General features: G+C 50.3%; 1 protein-coding gene across 5 annotated transcripts; it reads left to right on the top strand.

Moving 5' to 3' along the window:
- The first annotated feature begins 8,178 nt into the window (after positions 1–8,178).
- Positions 8,179–19,587, top strand: PAQR7 (progestin and adipoQ receptor family member 7). Of its 5 annotated transcripts, none has more exons than XR_001176885.2 (3): positions 8,459–8,564; positions 11,928–12,024; positions 19,531–19,587. XR_001176885.2 is itself a non-coding variant. In XM_004741131.2 (3 exons), exon 3 carries the CDS (start codon positions 16,431–16,433, stop codon positions 17,475–17,477), a length of 1,047 nt encoding a protein of 348 aa, XP_004741188.1. In that variant the 5' UTR covers positions 8,459–8,564; positions 11,928–12,024; positions 16,410–16,430; the 3' UTR covers positions 17,478–18,436. The 5 variants fall into 5 exon arrangements, 3 of the variants coding, with proteins under 3 accessions (XP_044919921.1, XP_004741188.1, XP_004741187.1); XR_001176884.2 differs by lacking the exon at positions 19,531–19,587 and adding an exon at positions 16,060–16,402 and having other exon boundaries at positions 11,928–12,360; XM_004741131.2 differs by lacking the exon at positions 19,531–19,587 and adding an exon at positions 16,410–18,436.
- The last annotated feature ends 1,060 nt before the right edge of the window (positions 19,588–20,647 follow it).

The raw sequence follows: 20,647 nt of genomic DNA, 5'->3' as shown, positions 1-20,647 counted from the left end.
AACAGGTTCCGGGAAGGTGGTTCCCAAGTTGGTCCTGGGGGAAAAGAGGCGATGTCCTGGCACCTGCAGTGGGTGCCTCCTTGCATCCCCCCATTGGCATGCTCCTGTAGAAACCATTTCCACTTCATTACGGAATTCTTCTGGGCGCTGTCTCCTTTTGAGAGTGTTTGTCTGACCCGACATCACCCAGACAGTATGGGTGTCTCAAGTTTCAGGGTTATCTTATCCATTATCTTATTATTGATGTCCTTTGGTCTTTAATTAATGATTGATAGCAAGGTTGTAAATATCCCTCAAATGAAAATTCTCTTATCCAAAGTCCCCAGTAGTCATTGCTGGGAGGTGCCCACAAGCTTTGGACCTAAGTCCCAGGCGGGGCACCACACAGGGCAATCACAAAAAGAATTTGTTCTTACGAGCATTCCGGAGCATTCTACACCATGTGGGCTCAGGCGGTCTTACTGATTCTCATTTATCGTAACTAATGAATATTGCTCAAAGAGCAGATTTATACGCCTTTCTGTTTCACAATATCAGGTAAGGGACATGTGCCCCAGCCAGACGCAGTGCCCATCCCCAGAGTAGAGTCAGGTGAGAAAGACATTCTACCTAAATCCTTTAAACATTCCAATTTTCATAGTTTTATTGGCTCTCCCATTTTTATGTCTCTCAACCAAAATAGACCCCACGCCACGGCTTCCATACCACAGTGCGTAGAGCTCCTGTGTCAAGGAGCCCTGATAAGTTTTCTTCGCCACCCCTCTGAGCATTTTGCCCACTTTTTGTGCAAAAGACTTTGGGTCCCTCATGAGGGATTGAGCGAGGGGACCCTGGCCCTTTGGTCAATCTTTAGCTTTTTTTTTTTTTTTTAATCTTTAACTTGATTAATCTGCTTGGCTACAGCTGCTAAGCACACACGATTCCTCATCAGGTCTGGCACTATAATCTCTGCCTTCAAGCTTTTAATGTTTTTCTAAACTGGGATAGATTGGACTCGAAGTACTTTAATATTGAGGGATCAGTAAGAGGTCCTTTGGCCCACCCAACCTAAAAGCTTTGTTTCAACCCCATCAGTGTCCATTTTATTCAACCCATTTGTTAAGAACCGTCCAGAGATTCCCACCCTGTGGACAAGTCTTGTGACTCTCCCCTCTCTGTTTCCCCTTCATTTTGCTTCTACCAATATTCACTTTATTCACTCCTTTCATTCTTTTTTTAAAGATTTGTTTGTTTATTGAGAGAGAGAAAGTGTGAGTGGGGAGAAGGGTAGAGGGAGAGAGAGAGAGAATCTCAAGCCGACTCCCCGCTGAGTGCAGTGCCTGACTCAGGACTTCACCCCAGGACCTTGAGGTCATGACCTGAGCTGAAACCAAGAGTCTGATGTTTGACTGACTGAGCCACCGAGGCGCTCTGATTCACCTTATTTCTTAATAAAAGTCTAAAAATTTCCATCTTGTTGGGAAGAGTCCCTTGACTTTCCCTTTGGCTCTTCTCATCTTCTTATAACCTAATGTTTTTGTTAGCATCCAGAAGACCCCTAAGGGGAAGCTGAGACAGCAAATGTGATAAGGTTTTATGAACTGTTTTTTTGGTTTTTCAGCAATAAGGTTATATAGGTTATGTGTGTGTGTGTGTGTGTGCACGTGCGTGTGTATGTATACATACATATATATATACGTACATATACATACATATATATATGAAAGGAGCCCCCTTAGCCACAGCGTTCCCCGTGACTTGGGTAATGGGCATGGTCAGTGGGTAAATATCCATGTGGTCATAAGCCGTTCCCAAATGATTTGCACGTGAAGCCAGCAGCTGCTTCATCTAGGGTGTTTCACAGACATTTATGGGGGAAGACGGACAGTCTCCCTCCTCAGGGTAAACAGACCTTACAGCAGTTTGTACCCAGTCCACTTGTTGGCCCTTCCCTCGGGAACAACCCCCTGGTGTGTCTGGGTTGCGTATAGCCGTATAGCCGTCTGTGATTGTTCCAGAGTGAGCTGAGGCGGCTGCATAAACCCGACATGCCCTTCCCCTCTGCAGCATTCAAGCCACAGATGCTGCCCTGAGATTAGGTACATTCACAATCCATCCAGTAAAGCTTCCTCAGGAACCCGATCATACAGATCCACGTGGCCACCCAGGAATCAAAGGTTTTTCATCCCCAGCTTTTCATCTTTCTCTTCCCAAATCACATCTTTCTACGATCCAGGGATGTCCTAGCAAATTCCGCTTCACCACCACCAGCTCTTTTGGGTTCTTGGATCCGATTCCAGTGTCTGGGCGTGGGAGGGACTTCCCCACAAGCCCAAACAATTCTCAGACATCTGCAGGCAGTTGAGACTTCAACCTGCTATGGACCCAGAGCGAGAGCATAGATCTCACAGGTTCTAATGAGACAGCTTCCTCCCCCACTTCAGATACTGGTCACAAACCCCAGTCATGATCCATGCTTCTGACCAGATGCCCAGTGATCAGAGGCTCCAATGGCCCCTTCCTTCGCTTTGGTTAATTTCTCAGTGGCTCACAGAATGCAGGGAAACCCCTACTTATATTTAGCAGTTTATCGAAAGATACAGATGAACACCCAGATACAGAGATACACAGGGCAAGGTGCGGGAAGGTCCCGAACCCGGGAGCTTCGTTGCCCATGGAGTTAGGGTATATCATCCTCCAGGTGTGGCTGGGTTCATCCAACTGAAAGTACTCCAAACCCCATACTATTGGGATTTTATGGAGACTTCGTGTAGTCTTGATCAATTATTAACTCCATTTCTAGCCCTCTCCCCTCTCTGGAGAAGCAGGGGGTGGGGGCTAAAAATTCCAAGCTTCTAATGGTTTGGAATTTCTGGTGGCCTGCCCCCATCCAGGAGCCACCCAGGAACCCACCAAGTTGCTTCCGAACAACAGATGCTCTTAGTGCTCGTACCACTTAGAAAATTACAAGGCTTCAGGAGCTGTGTGCCACAGAGGTGGAGACCAAGTATATATTTCTTACAATAAATCACAACAACACAATGTGTTTTAGTGAATATGCAGCCTCACCCATAATAGGAGAAATTTGAAAAGAAGACTGAGATTCCATTTTTCACCCAATTGGCAAAAATCAAAAACTTTGATACCACAGTCCATTATTGAGGGAAACAGGCACGTTTCCCCCCCACTTTATGGTTGTATTTATTTAATTTAAATGTAATCAATTAACATATCATGTATTATTGTTTTAAGAGGTAGAGTTCAGTGATTCATAAGCCTTTTTTCTTTTTAAATGATTTTATTTATTTATTTGTCAGAGAGAGAGATTGAGAGCACAAGCAGGGGGAGGGCAGAGGCAGAGGAAGAAGCAGGGTCCCTGCTGAGCAAGGAGCCCAATGCAGGGCTTGATCTCAGGACCCTGGGATCATGACCTGAGCTGAAGGCAGATGCTTAACCGACTGAGCCACCCAGGCACCCCAAGATTTTATTTTTAAGTAATCTCTACACCCAATATGGGGCTCGAACTTACAACCCCAAGATCAAGAGTCACACACTCTATTGACTGAGCCATCCGGGTGCCCCATTGTGTAAGGGGACATTGAAAGAGGCATCTGAAGGCAGTGGAATAGCAGACAGAAGTTCTGGTGATGGGAGCCACAACCAGCTTCCTGGCCATGTGACCCATGCTGTCACATAGGAACTTGGGTCAGGAGGGTCCCCGTGCTTGGTTTCATGTTCTGTTCTCATTATATTGAAATTCTCAATTTTTGAACAAAGCTTTGCATTATCATTTTGTACAGGACCTCAGAAATTACGCCAGTCCTATCTGGGGCAAAGTGAGTTCCAGGCAGAAGGCATAGCCAGTGGAAAGGTCAACTTGAAGTCTGGAGTAGGAGGGAAGTCCATGGTTGGCTTGTTCTCTATTTCTGCCCTTTGAGCCTCCTCCCCTGCTTCTCACTGACCTCTCCAGGGCTGCCCAGGAGGGAACAGGAAAGGTGGTGAGGTTTCAGGTTCAGGAAAGTTCTGCCTTACCCCCTACTTGTCTTGAGCATTCTGGGCTTGGCAGGTGTTTAAAGCTGACTCTCTTTCTTGGGGGGTGTAGGAAGGGGTCCCAGTAGTCTTTGCTTGGTTTTCCCCCAAAGCAGAGCCCGAGGCAGAGACTTAGGTGTGAGTAGTTTGGGAGGCAACCCCGGAGAGCAGAAGGACGGGAGTGGGGAGACAAGGAAGCAGGCAAAGCACAAAGGAGGATGGATTGTATCTTCCAGATTGCTGCTTTGGGTGATGGAGCCTGGATTCCAGAAGGCCTAATGCAGACCAAATGCCTCCCAGAGTTTTGTTTTTTTTTTTTAAATATTTTATTTATTTATTTGACAGAGAGAGATCACAAGCAGACCGAGAGGCAGGCAGAGAGAGAGGGAAGCAGGCTCCCCGCTGAGCAGAGAGCCCGACGTGGGACTCGATCCCAGGACCCTGAGATCATGACCCAAGCCGAAGGCAGCAGCTTAACCACTGAGCCACCCAGGCACCCCACCTCCCAGAGTTTTATTCAGAACAGGAGGCCGGGGCTTTCTCCAGCAGCTTCCACGAGGGCTGGGCCGTTGTCAGGGCGCTAAGTGCCTGAACTGCTGAGCTACAACTTCCAGGAGAGTCCAGAGGCTGGAAAGTGGAGGCCTGCCTGGCGGAAGCTTGGAGGGGGGCTGCGGTAGGCATGGGTGGGGCTGCCCACCCCTGCTGAAGCTGTAATCTGATGGGCCAGTCTCGTGCGTTTGCCTTGCCGGGGACAGTCATCATGAGGCCTCATCTGGGGGTCCCTTAAGGAAGGCCAGCTGTTTATGATGGCTTCCCCCAATCCCAGGACCCTTCCAGCCCCCACAGGAGACGTTCTTGGGCAGGATTGAAGTCTGTCTCTCTCCTGCCGCACAGTCCCGACCTGCGGGCAGCACCCACCTACGGCCAGCATCCCTGCAAACCCAGTCCGCTCCTCCCACCACTGTGGTCTGCTGCTATTGCCAACCCTTCCCCTTTGGGATTCTTGGTCAAGAGTCTGATACCCAGCCACGAGTGCCAGAGGATACCTCTACCTTTCTGACTGCTCTCCTTGAAGCCCCCTCACCCCCTCCCACGCCTCTCTCTAATCTCTGCCTCCAATCTCCGCATGGCCTTCAGGATAAAGCCCTCTCACCTGGGCAAGACTCTCTTCCTTCTAACCTCTCCCTACATTTCTTTCTTTCTTTCTTTTAAGATTTTATTTATTTATTTGACAGACAGAGATCACAAGTAGGCAGAGAGGCAGGCAGAGAGAGAGAGAGAGAGGGAAGCAGGGTCCCTGCTGAGCAGAGAGCCCGGTACGGGACTCGATCCCAGGACCCTAGGATCATGACCTGAGCCAAAGGCAGAGGCTTAACCCACTGAGCCACCCAGGCGCCCCCTCTCCCTACCTTTCTAATGTCACCTGCTGCCCCCAGGCTCCCTCTTCTCCAGCCCTAGAACATGATGGCTCCTTCCCTAAACCTACTTCACCATTCACACCTCCATACATTTGCACATACTGTTCCCACTGTCTGGAAAGTTCTTTCCCTCCTCATGGCTCGGAGAACCCTTCCTCATCCTGAAAGGCTCACTCCAAGTGGACCTCAGGCAGAGAATTTCTGTCGGCAGTCAGTGTCCCTAGCGCCATGTCCCCCACCCCCCCTGCACCACACACAACTGAAGTTGTGGTCTTGGGTCATACCCCTGCCTTTGCATGCTGGCTCTGCTATGCGTATGAGTCAGGAATTGCTTCAATAATGCTGTGTAACAAACCACCTTAACACTGGGGGCAGACAACAAAGCCTTTATTTTGCTCCCTTATTGGCAAAGAGGGGGAGGAAGGAACCGAGCTAGAGCAATAGCACGATACATCTGGTGCCATGAGTACTGTACGTGATTTCCTTTACTCTTCATGCCAACTCTCAATGGAGGGCGCTGACCTGTTTTAGGATGAATGAACCAGATATCCAGAGAGGCTACATAACTTGCCTGGGGTAAGTGGCTGAGCTAAGGTGTGAACCCAGGCACAATGCACTCGTGTGCTTCACTGCTTTGCTGCCCCCCCCCCACCATGAATGGATACCCTTGTTTGGGGGAAAATAAAACAATGTGTTCAGGACAGTCAGGCCCCACATATTTTCTTTCTTTAGGTGCACCGAAGCCCTTTCTGATAGTCTCTTAGCTCAGAGCCTGACTTCTGAGGCCTTTTGACTCTTTAGGGCCTCCCAGGAATCTAGTCTCCCTGGAGACCCTGTTCCTCCAACAGCTGAACCCAGCATCTGGGAGGGCAGCTGGATGACACATAGCTTACTGCACAGGTTACCCACCTTCCTTCCTCTTCTAGGGTCTGGACTCAAAGGATTTCAGAGCTCTGGGCTCTTGGAGCCACGGAGTCACTTGGCCTCACTCAGGTGTCTGAGCTGGCGAAGGGCAGCCCTGGGCTGGAAAATGAAATGGGGCACAGCTGGGTAGGGAAGGAATTGTCCTGGCCCCACAGCTTCACTCCTTGTTACCAGTACTGTCTAGCAGATAAGAGCAAGGCTGGGATCCAGGCCTGCCTCTAGCCAACTGGGTGGCCTTGGGCAAGTAGTATCTTTCGGAACCAGTTTCCCCATCCATGAAATGAGATAAGGAAACCACACCCTTATGGGCTTACAGTGCAAGGAAGGGGCTTTGCCTTAGGCCGGGCACATGCCAAGTGCTCCATACCTGATCACTGTTCCTACTTTTAAAAATTTTTATCATTCAGCTCCCAAATATCCATAGCCAAGTTTCAGGTTCAAGTGACTTTTCTCTCCGCTAGGCACACCTCTAGATCCATTTCTCAGAGCCTAAGTACATCGGGAGCTACGTGACCTGGAATATATAATTTCTCCACTCCTGGCCTCAGTTTTTCTGTCTGTAAAATGGGGGTCCTAACACTCAATTTCTAGGAAAAGATTAGGTTAAATGAGATAATATAACAGTCCCATGTCCCTTTTCTAATCCTTAGTTTCCCAGTTTGTAAAGGGGTTAATAGGGTTGTCTGGCTCAAAGGAGATAACTTGACAACTATTTAGTACACATAGCAAGAGCTTAAAAGACCGTAACTTTATTTTTTTATTTTTATATTTTTTAACTGTAGCTTTAAAAACATGTCCATTACAGAGCAGGTGTTCAAAAACTGCGAGAGGAGTCTAAGTCACCTTCCAAGTTTTAAATTTGTATTCACTATGATAGAATATATTCCATCATATAGACTATAATTTCCATAATGTCCTTACTGGTTTTCATTTCCCATACCGTACCTGCTCTAAATGATTGACTCTTCTATGCCACCTTTTCTATGCACATGGATAATAGAGATTTAACTAATTCTTAGGGTTATTATGATTACGATTATGCATGTTTTGTTATAATATAGCAAGGAAATATACATTCCTCTAGTATTCATTGCGTTGACAAAGAACCTTCATACCCACTGTTTTATTAATCCTCCTAACAACCTGTCAGGTATTATTACTTCCATTTCACAGGTAGTAAACTTGAGGCCCAGAAAAAGACTTGCCCAAGGTCACATGGTGAGTTGGGGGTAGCACCAGGACTTGAATCCAGTCATCATGCCCATGCCCCACACGTGGGACTCCCCGAGGGTGGAGCTCCCCAAGGGCGGAGCAGTGTCCCCTCTCAGACTGTCCCCTCTTAGCTCGGCATCCATCAGGCTGTATGCCCCCCAGATGGGGGTGGAGGTGTCTCCCCACTCTGTCTGGTCCAGGTCCAGAGGAGTCAGTCTTTGCTGAGGGCCTTCTCTATGCAGGGATCCCTCACCCTTTGGGGGCTCCCACTTCTGCGGGGAGATGTTACACTAAAGGGTAGGAAGTGGTGTTTTAACAGAGGTTAAAATACCATGCCTTGGGCCGGCCGCCCAGGGGAAGCGGCCCACGGAGAGGGCTGAGGTGGAATCTTGAGTAAGACAGGGGTGCAGAGCCAGGGTGGGGCTCCCCGAGCAGAGAGAGGAAAATGGGGAAGGCCAGGCCCATCGAGACCAGAAGTGCGCGGGGCAAGTGTGGAGATCCTGGTGGCTTCGGGGCTGGGCGGCGGGCTCTCGCTGGCAAACCTGTCCGCGCTCCTGCTACAACTCGCCCGGTGCCCGCCAGTCGGTCGTCCAGACTCCAGAGCTGGTGCTTCCCGTTGGCGGAAGCGGGACCCGCTCGGCTGGAGCCTCCGCAGCGCCGCCGCCCAGCTGGGGGACTTGGACAACCCCTTCTGCCCTCCGGGCCTGTGTCTACCCATCTTTCTACACGATGGCCATAGGAACACCCACGACTCCGTGGTTGCCGGGGTCGGGGCGCCCTACCCGCCTCCCCGCCTCCGCGGGCAACAAGTGGGCGCGGCGGGGGGGCGGGGAGGCCCGCAGAGCCGCCGCTCCCCTCCTGCCCGCCGCCGCCGCCCCGCCCCCCGACCGCCTCGGGGCGGGGTCACCGGCCGCCCCTTTATCTGCCTGCAGGTCGCCGGGGACGCCGAGGGCCGCGGGTCCTAGGCGACCTGGCTCCCCGCCAAGCTCCGGCCCGCAGCAGGTACGGGGCTGGAGAGAGGGGGACCGGCGGCGGGCGCAGGGGCTGCTCCCGGGGGCGGCGGTCCCGCGCGCAGGGGGCGGAGCCGGAGCCGGGGCTCCCCAGGGTGAGAGCGGGAGGACGCTGGGGGACCCGCTGGAATGGGACGCATCTGAGAGAGTGGGCACGGCCGCGGTGGCCAGGAAGAGGAGAGGCCAGGGGTTCGCTGCTCCCGCGGGAGAATGTAGGGAGACTCCAGGGGCAAAAGGGGTGCGACTACCTGGAACTGGATGATGATGTGAGAGGGTCGCACTTGGGGGCCATCTAGGCTGGTTGGGATGGGGAAGCCTGTCTTGGTGTCAGGAAAGCATGGAGGTTTCCCTACCCAGTGAGGGGAAGAGGAAGGAGCCCCACACCACCCCATAGCATTTGCTCCAATCATGCAGGCTTTGAAGACCCCCGGAGGTTTCCCTGGGGCAGCCCATGCAGGCCTGGCCTGAGTGAGGGTCCTGGCTAGGCCACAGCTGGAGAGTTTGAGAGTTTGATGGAGTCCCAGAGCCTGGCTGCACCTGATTGGATGGCCCAGGACCTTACGTTTTAGCTCCTGTGGGAGAGGGTTCCAGCCTCACTTCAAGGGGTTTGTGCCACCTCAGAGCCCTTGGGAAGAGGCAGCCACACTACAGCCTCAGTTTCCCTGACTAGAGGGGCCCTTGCTGGACAGAGGTGAAAGTTGGGTCCCTCTTCCATCCCGTGCTGGGTGACTATAGCCAGCTCACCCAACCTCTCTGAGCCTGCCTTCTTCCTACAGGTTCTTCCCTGTCCTCAGAGCATTAGTGAGTCTGAGTTCCACAGAATTCCTTTGACTTATTTATTCTATTCTAATCAGAAATGGTGGCCCAGGTGTGGTTACAAAAAAACAAAAAAATGATTTCTGTTCAGTTTTGGAAGAAATGGAAGACTTTTTCTTAAACACATTCTGCCGAGTTGGGGAATTGGTTTGCACTGAGGGAGGTGACCCAGTTGCTGGGAGATCGGGAGGCCAGCCAGGGACGAAAACTTTGCTTGTGTAATCTGTGGCCACCCACCGGATGCCTGGGAGTTGACTACAGTGGATGAAAGTCAAGAGCACTGGTTTGGGAGTCAGATGTTGTGCCCGGCCATCCTGCCTCCTGGGCTATGACAGCAGCTTACATGGAGGACCAGAGTTGCTTTGAGGGAGACTTGAAATATATGTGAAAGTTCTTTGTAAACAGCAAGCCACTGTAATTATTAATGTTAGCATCTAATCTTATTGATAATATTTGGGCTCTTATAAATCATGCTTGTCAGGACCCTTCAAGAACATTTACCTCTAACAACTCTTGTGTTAATATGGGCCAGACCTTACTATTATTATTATGATTTTTATTTTTAAGTGGGCCCAGGCCTAACACACAGCTTGAACTCACGACCCTCAGATCAAGAATCTCATGCTCTACCTCCTGAGCCAGCCAGACGTCTCCCCTGCCTTTCTATTATTTTTTTTTAAAGATTTTATTTATTTATTTGACAGAGAGAGATCACAAGTAGGCTGAGAGGCAGGCAGAGAGAGAGGAGGAAGCAGGCTCCCTGCTAAGCAGAGAGCCCTATGCGGGGCTGGATCCCAGGACCCTGAGATCATGACCTGAGCCGAAGACAGCGGCTTAACCTACTGAGCCACCCAGGTGCCCCTCTATTATTTTTTATCTGAGGTTAGACTTTGTCTTCTATGGCAAGATAAAGCTGTCTTTAAGGGAATGTGCTGAATAATCAGGTCCCAGAGAAGCAACAATGAATATTTTGCATGCCAAGATGGAGGCGAGAGAGAAAGTAGAGTTATAACTGATTAATACTCGTAATAGGCATTTTTTAGTTAGGCTATTAAGCTCCAAGAGGGCAGGGTATTAATACCCTTAGTTCTTGCCCTTAGCTGTTACTTGCAGGGCTGTTGGTTCCATGAGGAAAGTGTCTTAACTGCTTTGTTCACCGCTGAATCTCTAGACCCTGGCCCACACTCAGCTTGGAACAAATATTGGAACATCTCAGGGCCTGAAGCGCCCTTTGATGTTACCAGTAAATTCACTCTCTCCTTTGACATTTGGAGGAACGGGGCCGAGAGGGGAATGGACTTGTCCAGGATCCCACAGGGATTGAATGGCTGAGCCAGGACTCAAACCCAACAAAAAGAGCAGACAGAGTCGGGCTTTGCTGGAGCCAACAGCTTGCATCTATAACTTTGTTTTGCTTTCACAAGAGCCCAAGGGGTGGCTGTTACTATCCTTTGATTATGAATGAGGTTAGACTTTGTCTTCTATGGCAAGATAAAGCTGTCTTTAAGGGAATGTGCTGAATAATCAGGTCCCAGAGAAGCAACAATGAATATTTTGCATGCCAAGATGGAGGCGAGAGAGAAAGTAGAGTTATAACTGATTAATACTCGTAATAGGCATTTTTTAGTTAGGCTATTAAGCTCCAAGAGGGCAGGGTATTAATACCCTTAGTTCTTGCCCTCTCTGAGGTTTAGAGAGGGTAAGGACTTAAAAAGCGAAGTTACACAGCCGATGAGTGTCAGATTTGAAATCCCACTCTCACGTGAAAATAGGGACCTGGCTTCTCTCTGAAATAGCTGGCCTGAGGCAAGTGGTAGACACCCTCCCTTGGAGAGTCAGCTATCTCCAGTGCTGCACGGTCACCACCCACGTGCCCTCTCTCCAGTTGGACTTTCCTCAGCCTCTAGGCATTTCATTTGTGTGGGAGAGCCCTGTCTGGGCAGGGAGTCTGTATGCTTCCTTCACCCTGTGCCCCAGCCCTGTAGCCTTTGGCCTGCCATGTGCACTGAATTCAGTGGGATGGGTAAAACCTGGGGCTCTCCCACTTTGAAGCCCATTTATTGCCCCATCCCTACAAGTTTGTCATCTGTTTTGCTTCTGGGTAAAAAGAGGGTTAAAAGAGGACAGTTTTTTTTAGACGATGCCAAGCAAATCTCTAGGATTGGGGATATTTCAAATACTACGACTCAGGCTGGGGATAATTAAAATAATACTACTATTAATAACAATGAGTTACTACTACTATTTATAGTTAATAATAATAACAATCATTTATTGAGTCCCTCAACTGTGCTACAACTTTATTCTAATGAGTTTAATCTTTACAGCCATCTATGCTATAGATAATATAATTCCTGTGAGGGCGCTAAGGCTCAGAGAAGGCGAATCACTTGTCTTAAGTCACACAGCTTGTATGTGAAGGAAGCAGGCATCAAACCTGTTTTTTCTGAATCTGAAGTCCATCTCCTTCATGAGCCTTTATGGTGTCTCCTTTCTCCTTTATTTCTAACTTCTTTCTGTTATGATTCCTGGTGAGTAGGGGACAGAAGCTGGTCAAGTGTGCCTGACATCCATCAACCAGTCCCTGGTTACCTGGTCTCAGCCCAGCTTTGCCCATCTTGCTGTGTGAATCTTGGGTAAGTCCCAACTTTTTAGCTAGCCCTGGGTTTCCCCAGACATTTCATGTGGAGGGTGATGCTGACTTTCTTTCTGCAGCTGAGGCCTGGCTAGGAGGGCTACATTTAACTGGGATTTGACCAGTGTGGGCATGGTGTTGGTTGGGGGAAGGGAGAGGTGGAGGTTTCCTTCAGCCCCACCCTCTGGTGACATCACACAAGACACCTCCAGTCCTTGGAAGCCCCGCCCCTAGTGACCCTCACCTGTGGAAGTGCCACCCAGTGCCTGGCATCTGGTGAAATTGCCCAGTCCCACAGCGGAAGCCATCGGCCCCCAGGCTCCAGGAAAACCCCTAGGTAACCTAGGCTTTGGCGGAGGGTGGTGGAGGGTGTCCCGAAACAAGCAGGTCTTGACAGCCTGGTGGGCAGATGACTCTGAGGATTCTCTGAGGGTGGTCTCTGGATACCTGCCCTCCTCCTTCCAGCTCATGCTAGACCCCTGCTCCTGCACCTTTCCCCTGGATGTGGGGACCCCTTTCCATGGAGTCAGGAGATGGGAACTAATTCTAAAAATAGACAGATCCAGCTGGAATCGGGCCTGTGGGTGAGGTCTAAAGGAAGTAGGGAGCAAGATCTCTTTATCCTAGTATGTAACCTCTGGGTTAGGCCCCACCATGCTTAGGCCCCACCATGGCTGGTGGAGGAGGAAGGCCCTGCGGGAGCTATGACAACCTGAGGAGGTGGCTGTGAGCTAGGGCTTCACTGGTGTAGAGCCAATGGGTGGCTGGTGGGAGGGGACGGACGACCCTGGATCCGTGTCAGTTGCTAGCAGACTAAGGAAATAATTTATGGGAAAGGCCTTGGCTACCTGCTTTAGACCATTATTTTATAAAGTAGTTCTGTGGAATGCAGATTGACAGTGACAGGAGGCAGGGTAGCCTCTGTGTGTGTGTGTATGTGTGTGTGTGTGTGTGTGTACACACATGTATGAATGTGAGCATGTGCACTTGGGGAAGAGCTCCTAACCTCTCTGAGTTTCACTAGCCTCAAAAAGAAAATGGGGGGGTGGCGCCTGGGTGGCTCAATGGGTTAAGCCTCTGCCTTCAGCTCAGGTCATGATCTCAGGGTCCTGGGATCGAGCCCTGCCTCGGGCTCTCTGCTGAGCGGGGAGCCTGCTTCCCCCCACCCTCTCTCTCTGCATGCCTCTCTGCCTACTTGTGATCTCTCTCTCTGTCAAATAAATAAATAAAATCTTTTAAAAAAAAAAAAAAGAAAGAAAATGGGCATAATACCTACCTCACCAGTCTAGTTATGGGAATTAACTGCAACAAGGTTATAAAGAGTGAGCATGCAGTAAGCACACATTTCAGCTGGCTCTACAATGTAATTATTACTAGGAAAAGAATCTTTGGTCAGGCAGTCTTGACAAATGGAGGTCCAACAAAGCAAAGCTGACATCTATGCTGCAGGACTTCTTAGAGCCTTTAATAGGCTGTTGTGACTTAGAAAGTTCTCAGTGGGATATGGAGCCTTGGACTAGATTTAATGGATCACAGGGACCCAGGAACTAGGCCTCCATCGGATATTATCATTTCTTGGTCTTCTCCCTTGTGGGGGAATGGAAACTTGGCTGGATTGGGCAGCTCTGGGGAAAGCCTGCCTGTCTCTCTGGGCTCTTGTTTCCTCAGTGTAAAACAAAGGTGCTGCATAAGACATTTTCAGAGGCCTTCTCGGGCTTCCTGAGGTTCTGAGTTGGAAAGCCAAAGTTGTAGACAAGGATAGAGGCTGAAGCCCAGCCTCTTGGGGAGGAGACCCGCCTCCAGTGCTGGCTCCTCCACTAGCAAGGCAGGCCAGCGTGGGGTGGAGTTGGGAAGGGGTTCTCATGGATGGAAGTGGCCAGCAAGGTCGGCTTCCTAAACCTGACCTGTGCCATGCTGTCTGGGGAATGGGAAGTGGGAGAGTCCTGCGCTCCCCTGTCAGAAGCACCCCTTGTGCAGTTTTGTAGTGAGTTGTTTAACTCCTGCCTCCCCACTGGACTAGGAGAGGCCAGTGACCAGAGCTGACTTGAGACATGTCATGTAGGGGGCACTTAGGGATGCACGTCAGGCTAGGGTGAGGAGGAGGGTGGTTGGGGGCTTGTCTTGATACTGTCTTCACATAGCAAGCTCCCTGCATTTATTGGACTGTGTGTTAATTACTGGGGAGCTTTGGGGGGTGATTAAGGTGCTGTTGGTGGCAGAAACATGAGAGCTTTATCCTACCTGGATCTCCTTGCCTCTTACAATGACTGGTGCAAAGGTAGTTGCAATAAATATGTGATGAAAGACGGACAGAAGACCAGGGCGCTGAGTCCAATAAGCTCATCGGAGGGATGGGAGTTGTGGGGCAGGTGCTAGTGTTTCAGTAGATATTTGACTTAATGACTGACACAGCGAATGAAGGTAAGCCTGAATTAAGCAACTGGTTTCAGGCCAAACTATAAAGAGAATATTTAAATATGAAATGATTAATGGCACTTGCCACCTTGTCTTACAAAGGGCAGTTCAGGGTAGTGGTTGCGATTGCAAAATGAGTCTAGACCGTGCCTCTGCCACCTCCTAGCTAGTTGTGTGGGCAGGGTCCTTCATGTCTCCTTGCCTCGGTTCCTTATCTGCAAAATGGTACTAATGATAGTACCTACTCACAGGATGTTATGAAGTATCAAGGAGTCAATTATACATAAAGTATTTAAAACAGTGTCTGACACAAAGCGGGTACTGTATAAGCATTTGCTATGATTTATTTTCCTTTTGATAATCTCCAAATACCGTGAAGTTCCCAGGGGGCAGGGATTAGATCTTTTTCCTCTCTGCCCTCCCTGGGACCCAGCACAGGACCTGAGGCAGAGAAGGGACTCAGTAATTGTTTGCTAAATGACCAGATGAAGAGTGAATATGTTTTATATGGTATATGATATAACAGACACAAGAATAGTAGATGGGGAGGGGCAGCGAGGGGGGCGTGAACTAAGGAGGCCCCCTGGAGGTGGTAGGTAGAACTGGCCCTGATGGATTTTAGTGGAAAGAAAGGAAGTTGGCACAGGGTGTGATATTTGGGTTAGGTGGGAAATAAGGGTAGGAGCAGGGTCTTGAATGGCAGGGTGAAGGGTTAGATTTGATCCCTTTAGAATTAGCAGCCGTGGATGGGAGTGGAAAGGCTGGAGGAGGAGGACCTTTTGAGTGGAACTATGGCTAAGGGAAAGGGAATCAGATTTTTTTTTTAAGTTTTTATTTTTTCATTTGTCAGAGAGAGAGAGAGAGAGGGAGAGAGCACAAGCAGCGGGAATGGCAGGCAGAGGGAGAAGCAGGCTCCCTGCTGAGCAAGGAGCCCAATGTAGGACTCGAACCCAGGACTCTGGGATCATGACTTGAGCCAAAAGCAGATGCTTAACAGACTGAGCCACCCAGGCGTCCCTATAGAATCAGTTTTTAACTGGGGACTTTCAGGGGGAAAAAGTGGCTTTTTGAGTTGGGGACTAAGGGTATGAAGTGTTACCAGGATGCTGTTACGCTCTTTGATTCAACAAACACTAAGTGTCAGCTACCTCCAAAGCCCCACAGGTTCACAAAACAATGAGGCTAACTGCCTACCCTTCATGAGCTCACATTAATGATTTTAATACCCATGAGAAATGTTAAAATGGTCAAAAGATGGGTATCTTATGGTAGACACTCAAGTAGAGAGGTCATCATCAGAGATCTGGGGGCCAGGGAAAGTATCACAGAAGATATGGGTTTTGAGGGATGAGTAGGAGTTTACCAGGTAGGCAAGATGAGGAAGACAACTCAGGCAGAGGGAACAGCTTGTGTAAACCTCTGGACACATGAAACAGGCTCAGGGGTGTGGTGAGGCTGTAGCTGGGTTGGTAGTACATTGTGGCTGAGCAACAGGACAGGAAAAGATAGCAGGGACCAGATCATGGAATTTGATGGAGGGTCAGTGGGAGACCTGCCACTCTGAAGGGGCTAAAGGAAGAGACTGTGGGCCTGTTGTTAGCAAGGTCACTGTCACCAGCAGGTGAACACAGATGTCATCATGAACACAGGAGAAAGCAGAAGGGCTGCTGTGTGGACCTGGACTGGAATGGAAGTGGCTGAGGTAGTGAGCCACCTCCATTCATTTCTCAAGCATTGACTGAGCCCCATATGGCACACCAGGCACTGTTCTAGGTACTTGGGATACATCAGGGCCCAGAACAGTGGTAGGGGCAGAGCCATGATCTTCCTTGGGATGACTCCTCTCTTCAGAAACTCATAGTAGGAATAAAGGGGAAGGGAAGGAGGGAGTAAAAACCCGGCTCCAGAGCCTCCCAGCTGCTGCTCATGGAGGGCCAGGGTGCCCTGACTCTGCTCTGGCCTCTCTCCCAGTTTGCTGCCTGGCCCACAGCCATGGCCACGATGGTGGCCCAGAAGCTCAGCCATCTCCGGCCCACTTTGCGGCAGGCCCACCGGGAGCCGCAGCCATCCGGACAGCCAGAGCCCGTGTTCACGGTGGACCGAGCCGAGGTGCCGCCCCTCTTCTGGAAGCCGTACATCTACGTGGGCTACCGGCCGCTGCATCAGACGTGGCGCTTCTACTTCCGCACACTGTTCCAGCAGCACAATGAGGCGGTGAACGTCTGGACCCACCTGCTGGCGGCGCTAGTGCTGCTGCTGCGGCTGGCCATCTTTGCGGGGACCGTGGACTTCTGGGGAGACCCCCATGCCCTGCCCCTCTTCATCATTATCCTTGCCTCCTTCACCTACCTGTCCCTCAGCGCCTTGGCTCACCTCCTGCAGGCCAAGTCCGAGTTCTGGCACTACAGCTTCTTCTTCCTGGACTACGTGGGCGTGGCCGTGTACCAGTTCGGCAGCGCCCTGGCGCACTTCTACTACACCATCGAGCCTGCCTGGCATGCCCGGGTGCAGGCCATCTTCCTGCCCACGGCCGCCTTTCTCGCCTGGCTTTCTTGCACCGGCTCCTGCTACAACAAGTACAGCCAGAAGCCCGGCCTGCTGGGCCGCACCTGCCAGGAGGTGCCGTCGGCGCTGGCCTACGCGCTGGACATCAGCCCCGTGGTGCACCGCATCCTGGTGTCCCCCGACCGGACCGCAGATGACCCCGCTCTTCTCTACCACAAGTGCCAAGTGGTCTTCTTCCTTTTGGCCGCGGCTTTCTTCTCAGCCTTCATGCCGGAGCGCTGGTTTCCGGGCAGCTGCCACCTCTTCGGCCAAGGCCACCAGCTCTTCCACGTGTTCTTGGTGCTGTGCACGCTGGCTCAGCTGGAGGCTGTGGCCCTGGACTATGAGGCCCGGCGGCCCATCTATGAGCCTCTGCACACCCGCTGGCCCCACAACTTCTCTGGCCTCTTCCTGCTCACGGTGGGCAGCAGTGTGCTGACCGCCTTCCTCCTGAGCCAGCTGGTTCGGCGCAAACTTGACCGGAAGACCCAGTGAGGGGGAGGAAGGGGATGGCGGCTGGTAGGGAGGGAGGTAGAGTGAGAGCCCGGGGATCAGGGCTTGGCTCCAGAGGGGAACAAGGCCTGGTAAAGTTGTTTGTGTCTGGCCTGCGATGACTTTCTGTGAACGCTTCAGCTGCCAAAGGCGGTACTGGCCTGTCCTTAGATTTGGGGATTGGCCCGGAGCAGCTGGGGGGTCCACTCCTGGGCCTACCCCAGCCCCTTGCCCTGGGAGAGGAAAAGAGATAAAGATGAGGGCCAACCAGGCTTGCCTCTTTCCATTGTCTCTCACTAAGGGTGAGGATCAGGGGTCAGCTGGGGCCAGGACCCCAGTTGGGAGCTTCCAGATTATCTGAGGGGGGGGGTGAAGATAGAATTTAGGCCAGAGGCAGATTTCACTGGTGGATAGGGAAGGAGCAGGCCCCGAATATATGTAGGATCTTATCATTCCTTGAGCTCCGGCCTGGAGCTTTGGAGTTCCACAGAGTCTCCAAAGGTAGAAGATTGTGGCAGGTAGAAATGGATCCCACCCAGGGCCCATACATCCTTTGTCACCATCCCATACAGTGAGCCCCAGCCTTTCTTAGCTCTGTGACCCACACATCCTGTTCCCAGCCTTTCTCCTGGTTTCCTTGTTCATGATTCAGTTATCCATTCAACGTTTCCTGGGCAACCTCTGGGTCCTTTGGATCCATGCAGGATGATGAGAGCTTTAATATGGGAGTGACCTGTCAGGGGAAGCACGGGGAGGAATAATCGGTGCTGTCTGCTGCCCCACTCAAGGTCGAGGGTTGGGAGGGGTGAATAGGAGTTTGCAGATGAAGGAGGGCATTCCAGGCAGAGGATAAAGCCTCTACAAAGACCAAAGAGGTACTGAAGGGAGTTCAGCGGAGCTGGAGGTAGGGGTGATCTGGACTCTGATATGTCCTGGATTCAATAAAGTGACCAATAACAGCAGCCTCTTTGCTTTTTGCCTCCTGTCTTGGGAACGGGGCCCTGGGGCCCCCATGGACCTGCTCAACATGTTGAAGAGGTTTTCCAGGGAGTGGCTGGGGCCCCCAGGGGTGGAAACAGGGAAGACAAAAGTAGTGGATGCTTTTTTCTTTGCCTAGGTGTGATTGGGGCCTTATATGCTATATATATGAACTCTTTCTTTTTGGCAGGGAAGGGGGGAAGTTGTATTACTAAATAAGTTTTAGAAGTTAAAGGAATGTGTGAAGTTTTAAATAATCCCACTTAATAATTTGATAAAGATTTCATTTTTTGGTCTTTCCTTCAATCAGGAAGGATTTTATATGTTAACTTTTATAATACTCCTTTTCTAAAGGAGTAAACTAAAAATATAGTTTATAATAGTTTTCCACAGCACAGTAAAGGAAAATTAGGAAGTCCTGACTAAAAAAAAAAAAGCCCAAGTGAATAAAAAATTTCACTCCGCTGGATGCCTGGGTAGCTCAGTTGGTTAAGCGTCTGCCTTCAGCTCAGGTCATGATCCCCAGGTCCTGGGATGGAGTCCTACACCAGGCTGCCTGATCAGCGGAGAGTTGTTCCTCCCTCAGCCTGCTGCTCCCCCTGCTTGTGTGCCCTTTCTCTTGCTGACAAATAAGTAAAATCTTTACTTATTTACTTATTACTCTATTGCTAAAGTATCTTGTTTATAGGGGTGCCTGTGTGGCTCAGTTAAGCATGTTGGACTCTTGATTTTTTTTTAAAGATTTTATTTATTTGACAGAGAGAGAGAGCACCAGCAGGCAGAGCTGCAGACAGAGGGGAGAGGGAGAAGCAGGGTCTCGGTTGAGCAGGGAGCCCCATGCGGGGCTCAATCCCAGGACCCTGGGATAATGACCTGAACCAAAGGCAGCTGCTTAACCAACTGAGCCACCTGGACTCTTGATTTTGGCTCAGGTTGTGATCTCAGGGTTGCAAGATTGCGCACTACATGGGACTCCATGCTCAGCGGGGAGTCTGCTTGAGATTCTCTCTCTGCCCCTTCTCCCACTCTCTCTCTCTCTCAAATAAATCTTTTTTTTTTTTTTTTTTTTTTTTTAAAGATCCTGTTTAGGGGCTCCTGGATGGTTCAGTCGTTAAGAGTCTGCCTTTGGCTCAGGTCATGGTCCCTGGGTCCTGGGATCCAGCCCCTCATCCGGCTCTCTGCTCAGTGGAAAGCCTGCTTCTTCCTCTCCCACTCCCCCTGCTTGTGTTCCCCCTGTCCCTGTGTCTGTCTCTGTCAAATAAAATAAAATAAAATAAAATAAAATAAAATAAAATAAAATTGAAAAAGATCCTGTTTACATATATCTGTATATGATTTATAAACATATAAAGAATGTCTATGGGGACTGGTTAGGGATGGAAGAATGAGCGGGATGCCAGCACTTCTGAATTTCTGAGGAACTTTCACAATCTGCAAAGTGCTTTCACAAATATTACCTCACTTGATCCTCTTTAAAACTCAAGGTCACCCTTAAGCTGTGAAGGCAGGACTAGGAGATAGTTCTGGAGCTGACAAGCCTGGGACTCCAAATTTTTAGCTTTCATTTTTTATATTTTTAGTTTCATTTTTTCAAAAAAGATTTTGACTGAGCGAGAGCACAAGCAGGAGGGGAGGGAAAGGGGAGGGAAAGAAGCAAGGTCCTTGCTGAGCAGGGATTCCCAACACAGGGATGGATCCCAGGAACCACGGATCATGACCTGAGCTGAAGGCAGACACTTAACCGAATGGGCCACCCAGGCACCACACCCCTCTTTTTTTTTTTAAGATTTTTATTTATTTGACAGAGATCACAAGTAGGCAGAGAGACAGGCAGAGAGAGAGATGGGGAAGCAGGCTCCCTGGCGAGCAGAGAGCCCAATGCTGGGCTCCATTGCAGGACCCTGAGATCATGACCCAGGCGCCCCCACCCCCCCCTTTTTTTTTTAAAGATCACGACCCAAGCTGAAGGCAGAGGCCCCAACCCACTGAGCCACCCAGCTGCCCCTCACTGCACTTTTTTTTAAAAATTTTATTTATTTGAGAGAGAGAGAGAGAGAGAGAAAGGGAGACACAGACTCCCCCGCTGAGCAGGGAGTCGGAGCTGGGGCTCTATTCCAGGACCCTGGGATCATGGCCCAGCGGAAGGCAGACTCTTAACCCGCTGAGCCACCCAGGCGCCCCCACTCCTTTTAAAT

The sequence above is a fragment of the Mustela putorius genome, unplaced genomic scaffold, assembly GCF_011764305.1.
Source record: "Mustela putorius furo isolate JIRA1106 unplaced genomic scaffold, ASM1176430v1.1 tig00003853_pilon_pilon_pilon, whole genome shotgun sequence".
NCBI classification, from domain to species: Eukaryota; Metazoa; Chordata; class Mammalia; order Carnivora; family Mustelidae; genus Mustela; species Mustela putorius.
Note: the sequence above shows the minus strand (reverse complement) of the source record. Positions and strands in the feature narration are given on the sequence as shown.

Excerpts from the sequence above, each read along its gene's own strand:
- PAQR7 (XM_045063986.1), top strand. The coding sequence starts at position 8,292 with ATGGCCATAGGAACACCCACGACTCCGTGGTTGCCGGGGTCGGGGCGC. Across the intron at positions 8,565-16,409 it reads CAAGCTCCGGCCCGCAGCAG|TTTGCTGCCTGGCCCACAGC; the intron begins GTACGGGGCTGG and ends CCTCTCTCCCAG.